Raw genomic sequence first — 8,120 nt, 5'->3', positions numbered from 1 at the left:
TTGAACAGAAGTACAATAAACCACAAAATGAAAAATTAAAGAAAGAAAGGGGCCACACAGCTGATGGTCGTCTTACACATTTCATTTTAAACAAGGTACAGAAAAGAAAAGATAAAGGGACTTCTTGTAACATAAATATTTGATCTGAACTCTTGGCAATTAGCATCCAGTTTCAGTCTATCCAATACTGAGGCCCCAAATTTTTGTACTTTTTTTTTTTTTACCAAAGAATATTCTTTTGTGTATTAATAAGAAAACCTATTTAATGACATTGAGAGGGCCATGTTTCCATTTTAAAACATTATTTGTCAGTGACTGAAGATGGGTATTCTAGTACATCATTAAAATTTTTTTTTTAATGTTTTATTTATTTGTGAGAAAGAGAGAGAGACAGAGTGTGAGTGGGGAAAGGGCAGAGAGAGAGACACACACACACAGAATCTGAAGCAGGGTCCAGGCTCTGACCTGACAGCACAGAGCTTGACGCGGGCTCGAACTCACAAACCATGAGATCATGACCTGAGGCAAAGTTCGATGCTTAACCAACTGAGCCACACAGGCACCCCTCTAATACACCATTGTCACAAAATACTCAACGAGAGCTTTTTTGATAATAATCCTAAGATCTAACACTTACAGAAAACACACAGAACCATACGGTTTCTAAGGATTCCATGCATTTACATATTTAATCCTCAAAAATATCCTATGAAGTGGATACCGTTACTATCTCCACGTTACAGGTGAAGAAACGGAGTTTCCAGAGAGGTAAAGTAATTTTCTCAAGGCCCTAAAGAGATTAAAGGGAAGAACCCAATGTGTCTGGCTCTATACTTCACCTAGGATATCAGGCCTGTCATGTGTCACAATTGCAGAGAAGATGCCATTAGCAGCACCTTCTGGAAACGTGCAGGACATAACCTGTGTACTGGTGTGTGGTGGCCCTCAGGGCAGAGCCCTTGGTCATTCCAACATTTAGATCCTGGTCAGAAGAGGAGCCAAGAAGAGAAATGGAGAAGAGACAACCAATGTGATAAAGATAGTAAGACGTGTTATGAAAACTAAAAGCAGGAAGTCCTTCAGTTGGGTTACATGGTAAATGCTGCGGACAGGTTGAGTAAGCTCAGGACACAAATCTGACCACAGGCTTAGGCACGCTGGGTAAGGGTGACCGTCTTGTCGAGGGTGGTCTCATCAGAACAGTTAGGACAGAGGCCTTAACAGAGTGAGTTCAGCAGAGAAAGTAAAAGGAACAGAAGCTGAGGAAAGGACCAAATTTGGAGGCCAAGGGAAGGGCCTTCTACAGGTTTCTCAGGAGCTATCAGTGGTTACAGACCAAACCGGACACGAGAATTTACATATGACCTGCAAACAACGTACTGCAAGACTGGAGGATATACTGAAAGGAGACCAGTGCGACACTTAAATTAGCAAATCAAAAGATAACAGACTGATCAAAGAAAAATGGCCTCCAGTTATAGAACATTTGGGAAATAAAAGGAAGAGGCATGAATCTGATGTGCAGTTCTAACCCTAAACAATAAAACCACTCCCAAGGAAAAAGTCTCACAGAGATAGTCATTGAATGAACGAATCCCCAGGGAGGCACAAAGACCGCATAGATGAAGGATTACTTAGAAAGAACAAATACAATTATGGGGGAAATTATGGCCACGCAGAATAATTTGTAATCTTATGAAAGTGGCACTGCAAAATACAATCTAAATATCCATGTATAATATTCCAGTAGGGCAATATCAATTGATTTAAATATTACAGGTGCACAAATTCAACACAGTGGGACAGATGTTCTTTGAATTCCTTGACATCAGTCTGTGTGACTTGTTAATTTTGGCATCTCTGGGGCTCAGCAAAATATCTGCCAGCAAAGATGCTCACAAGACTGTTGCTGATGAAAAAGACATGAAAGTAATCAATCCTGGTTAACTCAATGGTGTGTGTGAGGAGTCAGGGTGGAAGGAAGGCAGGGAAATCCTGGCCTGGTAGGGGTTTTTTTTGACTCTTAGGTAAAGATGATGAAGATAAAAGGAGACTGCTGGGAAGGGAGCAGTGAAGATTCTTATCCCCTACTTAGCATATTTACCTGGAGGGGCCTATTCACTCACAACAAGGGAAAATTAGAGGAGGAAGAAAAAAATTCCGCATCATTCTGCCTCCTCCATCATGACTTGCTATTGGAGGAAAAGTAACGTGAATTGATCGGTGAATATGGGTGAAGGAACGGAATATGAGCAGATGAACAGACGTTTTTCCTTCCCGATGCCTTGAATCCCGACTGCATACTTTCTCCGCTCTCTTCATATGTAGGTTGTATGCTCTTGCCAGGACTCTACACAAGTGACTAGTTTGGGGGTGAATGCACTTCATTTTGGTGGAAGGTTTAATTAGTAAGCCTCAATGAGGCCACAGGGCCAAGTCACTTTTCAGTTCATCTTCATAATTCATGGAGGTAATCTTGTGATCTCCATCTACCTTATTTCTAATCTTCTCAGTTGGCCATAAACTTGGATAAGGGAATATAAGGGTTTAATTAATGATCACATCACATCTAAACCCCTCATCAAAGTCCAAACCAGAGAGTTTTTAAATTTCCACCATCATGGATTTAGGAGACCATCAGAAGGGCAAACTGGCTAAACACACAGATAGGGAAAAAGAGCTGGTTTGCCTTTGCACACACTGAAGACTAAAATAGTATGCAGACTGTGTGGTCAGACTTGTTCTTAAAGAAATAGGTGGGAGGGGAAAGGCAAGCAGGACAACTTACAGAGAGTGCAGGCAAGTTGGTTACATCTTTCGAATAGGGGCAGGGAAAAGAATCAAGTTATTACCAAAGGAAAAGTTAATGGACTTATCAAATATTCAGGTGCCATAAAGACAGAGAAAAACATTAAGTTTGGGAGGGGACTGAACAAATCTACTTCTATACAGGACGTGCTTCAGAACAGAAACATTCACAAATTAAAATGTCTTTAGCCAAAAATTAGATAAGCTTTTTGAATTTGGTGGTAATGAACACAGAAAAAAACTATTTTAGAGGGGATCATGGGAAGAGATAAGGCTGAAAACCTTTTAAATTGTTTTTTTAAAATATTAAGTATTATTTTTCATCATGAAGAGTAATTAAGCAGTGAAATACAAACCATATCAAAAGACATTTTCAAGAGCTGTTTGTGAGAGATTGTTTACTTTTTTTAATGTTTATTTTTGAGAGAGAGAGAGAGAAAGAGAGAGAGAGAGACAGCACGAATGGGAGAGGGGCAGAAAGAGAGAGGGAGACACAGAATCCAAAGTAAGCTCCAGGCTCTGAGCTGTCGGCACAGAGCCCAATGTGGGGCTTGAACCAATGAACTGCAAGATCAGGACCTGAACTGAAGTTGGACACTTAACCAACTGAGCCACCCAGGTGCCCCAAGAAATTGTTTTCTTAATATGCCTTGCAAACCTCCCAAAATGATATTGGCAATTCCTTAGAGCCCCTGCTTATACAGAAGGAAGTGGATTTTTTTTCAGTAATCACATTTAATCAATTTCTATGACGAGAATGATAATTTTCTAGCTTGCAATGTGACAAAGGTATAATGTGAGTAATTTAATGTAGCAAGAACATATTAAAATGGTTCTCATATATGAGCATCTTTTTACCTTCCTTCACAATGTCACAGAAGCATCAACATTTTGCCTTCAACAGGATAGATTTCAAATAGAAATCAAGGTTTGAACACTCAATTATTAAAACTTTCTAAGCACAGCAGGATGAACACAAAACAATTACTTCAGAAAGTTACTGGATATGTACTAGGGTACATTTACTATAAGCTAGCTGTTTATTAAAATTATGTCCCATTTCAATAAAAAGTGCTTACATTTATCACTGGAAATGGACAGGTGTGTTACACATTTGATTTCTGAGGTTAAAAATGCAATATTTTAATCCTTGATCTACATAAACAATCAGAATTCTTCACTGAAGGAAAGAAAGTCAGCAGGGTTTCATTTACTTATAATTCCAACATGATTTAGGAAGGCAAAATCTGTATTAAGCTTTAATAACATTTTTGAGATAAATGGAAATGGTTGGCATCAGTCTGATTTCACTATGAACAGATATTCTTCAAAATAAAGAGTAATTAGGGTGCCTGGGTGGCTCAGTCAGTTAAGCGTCTGACTCTTTATCTTGGCTCAGGTCATGATCTCATGGTCACGGGATGGAGCCCCGTGTTGGGCTCAGCACAGAGCATGGAGTCTGCTTAGGATTCTCTTTCTCCCTTGCTCTCTGCTGGTCCCCTACTCGTGTGCTCTCTTTCTCTCTCTCTCTCTCAAAATAAATAAATAAATTTTAAAAGTAAAGAGCACTTTGACTGACTTGTAAAAGAAAATTCCCTTCTCCTCGTATACATTTATTTCATTTTTTNCAATCAAAGAGAAAAAAGGAATAACTAATAAATTAACATAATTAAAAATTAAATGTTTCACTGTGCAACTTAATAATAATATTTCCTTAACTCACATAGTTCATATTATCAATAACTAGCTAGTAAATAAAAAGGTAATAATTAGTGTGAACTATTTTTTTGTAATTCCAAAGATTTTATGAAATGCTTTGGGTACATATAACATAGGTACTCATTTCATAATTCCATTTTCCAGATATTAAAACATTAAACTTTCCAAATCTTAAAATGAAAGTGTCTGTGTGTGTGTGTGGGGGGGGGGGGAGGGCTTATCCTGNTGTGATTTCCAGATCTGCTTCTATATTTACTCTCAGAATGCTTGTTTGCAAACAACAAAACCCTAGTTTGAACGATCTATTTTGGAAGACACCAAGGGTGTTTGGAAGTGAAAAAGGATTGATTCATTATGACTGAGTCATGTGTATAAGCTGATGAGTAGACAGAGAAAGTGGGCCTGCAAAGAGAGGAGAAAAGCAGGCATGCAGAGAAAAGGAGACCAAAAACATATGTATACTCCCCAACTTTACATATTACACCTTCAACAAATGAAGATAAACAGTAGGGGACTTGGCATGTTGCCAAGAAAGTGTCTGAAACNCATGACCTAAGCGAAAGTCGGACGCTTAACCGACTAAGCCACCCAGGCGCCCCCTGAAACTCTATTCTAAAGAGTAGGGACATGAGTCTCATGGTAGGAGAGAGATGGGGTGTATGAATTTCCAGGCTCAGAAAAATATTTAATGTATTATAAGTTTCCAGTAAGTACTTTGGGATGGATTGACAATAGATGGATCTTACCAGTCTACAGTAAATAAAATAGGGCAGAGATTGCCTATTGTCTTCCCAACATTTATGTTTTCCCTTTCTTCTTTTTTGGTAATAGAAAGTCCCCAAATTTCATCTGGGCCTAGACAAAGAGATTACATCTCCCAGCCTCAGGTGCAGTAGGATGTATCCATATGACTGAATTCTGACCAATGAGATGCAAGTAGAAATTATATGGGCATCTTCAGGTCACAGCCTTAAAGGGAACCAGCTTGCTCTCCGCGGCAGATGTGCCTGCACAATTGACACACAGAGAAAACACCGTGGATGGGGAACAACAAGAGGAAAGGAACCTGGGTCCCTGGCTGGTCTCAGGGGACACAGGCACCACACGCCCTGGACCTCCTACAAGTCTAGGCTGCTGTGTAAAGAAAACTAAACCTGTCTTGGGTCATTGTTATTTGCTCTTGGTTAAAATAGCTAGTTAAATTCATGGCATGTTTCCATCCTTCAGGTGTGGCTGGAAGCACAAGGGGTAAATATCAAATTTATTATGTTGTAACAACCATTGGAACAGGACTGACTTGAGTAGGGGGTGGCTATCCATATCACTTCAGAAATCTCTTGAACTGTTTCAAATGAGCATTTATTATTTAATAGAAACTGCCTCTAGAAGTGCCTTGGTGGCTCTGTCAGTTAAGCATCAGACTTTGGCTCAGGTCATGGTCTCACAGTTTGCGAGTTTGAGCCCCACACTGGGCTCTGTGCTGACAGCTCAGAGCCTGCTTTGGACCTTTCCCCCTCCCCTCTCTGACCCTCCCCCGCTTGCACACACGTGCTCTCTCACTCTCTCATGCTCTCTCTCTCACGCTCTCTCTCTTTCTCTCTCCCTCTCTCAAAAATAAATAAACATTTAAAAAATAGCCACTATTGGGGTGACGGGGTGGCTCAGTCGGTTGAGCATAGGACTTACGCTCAGGTCATGATCTCTCAGTCCGTGAGTTCGAGCCCCGTGTTGGGCTCTGTGTTGTCAACTCAGAGCCTGGAGCTTGCTTTCGATTCTGTGTCTCCCTCTTTCTCTGTCCCTCCCCCACTCACATTCTGTGTCTCTCTGTCTCTCAAAAATTGATAAATGTTAAAAAAAAAATAGTCACTATTATAAAAAATTAAAAACTTTAATCTCTTGTATACTCCCTCTATATTCAGGTACTCTGGCTCTCTCTTCAGTTATATCTCACTTATATTCTTTTATCACAGAAATAATTAAATCAGACACAAAGATAATAATGTGGAAAGCAAAGTACAAAACTACAGATATGAATGAGGAAACTATGGAAGATATTTTGTTTCTGCAGAAATTTCATACTTAATAATGTGGTCAATTTGGTTTATTAAGTAATACATGAACATTGATTTTCCCTCTTGATTTTAATAACATACTGCCATAGGAAATTTCTCTTTCAGTGTGAAACAGGAGAATTCTCCTTTAGGTCATCTGGAAGACAGTTAAAAAACAGTCTTGTATCACTGAGATTTGATTTTGCCAGATTTTCATGTGAACTTTTTGAATAGTTTGCTTTAAGACTTTAAGTGTCAGAGGGATTATTACACAAAATTTATTAGGGGATTAAATATAATTTATGTTAAATTTTTCATTTATTTAAATAAGGAACATTCAACAAATTTTTAATGTTTATTTATTTTTGAGAGACAGAGACAGAGACAGAGACAAAGTGTGAGCATGGGAGGGGCAGAGAAAAGAAGCACAGAATTGGAAGTAGGCGCCAGGCTCTGAGCTGTCAGCACAGAGCCTCACATGAGGCTTGAACTCACCAGCTGTGAGATCATGACCTGAGCTGAAGTTGGACACTTCACCGACTGAGCCACCCAAGTGCTCCTAAATAAGGAACATTTTATTTCAGGTTGTATTTCAGAATTTAAAGGTGTAACACATGACTTCAATCGTATGCTTTAAATTAGAAAGAGAGGGTAAAGGAAGAGATTAAAATTGAAGGGGCACTGGAGCGCCTGGGTGGCTCAGTCAAGTTACGCAGCCAACACTTGATTTCAGCGCAGGTCAAGATCTCACTGTTGGTGGGATCAAGCCCTGAGTCGAGCTCCATGGTGACAGTGTAGAGCCTGCTTGGGTTTCTCTCTCTCCTCCTCTCTCTGTTCCTTACCTGCTTGCATGCTCTCTCTCTCTCTCAAAAAATAAATAAACTTTAATAAAAAAGTTGAAGGGACATGGAAATTACAGTTACTACAGTTTTTCTCTTCTCACTGATGACAGAATCATAATCAATTCTTAGAAATCTATTAACAACTACAATTAGTTTCCTTTTGGAAACAGCCACTATGTGAACAGAACAGACATCACTGAACATCTGCGAGCACTATTTAGTGATATATTGCAAATTAGAAATACTGGGCATGGATTTTCATATACCTGAATAATCAGCAGTATGCAATTTAAAGAAACTGAATTTTATTTATTACCATTTTTGATATCCAGGACTGTCGTTTTCTTACCATCCAGATCTTTGTCAAATGTACATGAATTTCTTTTTGGAATTACTATAAAATCTGCTGGATCTAAGGCAGGATTTTCTCCAAAAAAATCACCAGTCAGCATGACTTCCACTTCCTCTTCTACCCGCTTCCCGGACTGACATTTTATGACAACTACAGGAGAGAAATATTTCCAGTTGAGATAGAAGAAAATGAATTATGTCATAAAAATATCCTTTTGCATACTCTGAAATATTGTGTCTGGCATTAATACACACACACATACACCCACACTCATGCAGTATCTATATACATTGACATTGTAGAAGCAAATAAGAATATTAAATAATGTGTAAAAATAGCATGAATAGA

General features: G+C 39.0%; 1 protein-coding gene across 1 annotated transcript in view; it reads right to left on the bottom strand.

Annotated features, from left to right (window-relative positions):
• CFAP47 (cilia and flagella associated protein 47) overlaps positions 1–8,120 on the bottom strand; it is a 492,482-nt gene that overhangs the window by 41,828 nt on the left and 442,534 nt on the right. Inside the window, 1 exon segment of the mRNA XM_077760783.1 lies at positions 7,770–7,922. Coding sequence (XP_077616909.1) covers positions 7,770–7,922 — 153 coding nt within the window.

The sequence above is a fragment of the Crocuta crocuta genome, unplaced genomic scaffold, assembly GCF_008692635.1.
Source record: "Crocuta crocuta isolate KB4526 unplaced genomic scaffold, BGI_CrCroc_1.0 scaffold696, whole genome shotgun sequence".
Lineage (NCBI taxonomy): Eukaryota > Metazoa > Chordata > Mammalia > Carnivora > Hyaenidae > Crocuta > Crocuta crocuta.
Note: the sequence above shows the minus strand (reverse complement) of the source record. Positions and strands in the feature narration are given on the sequence as shown.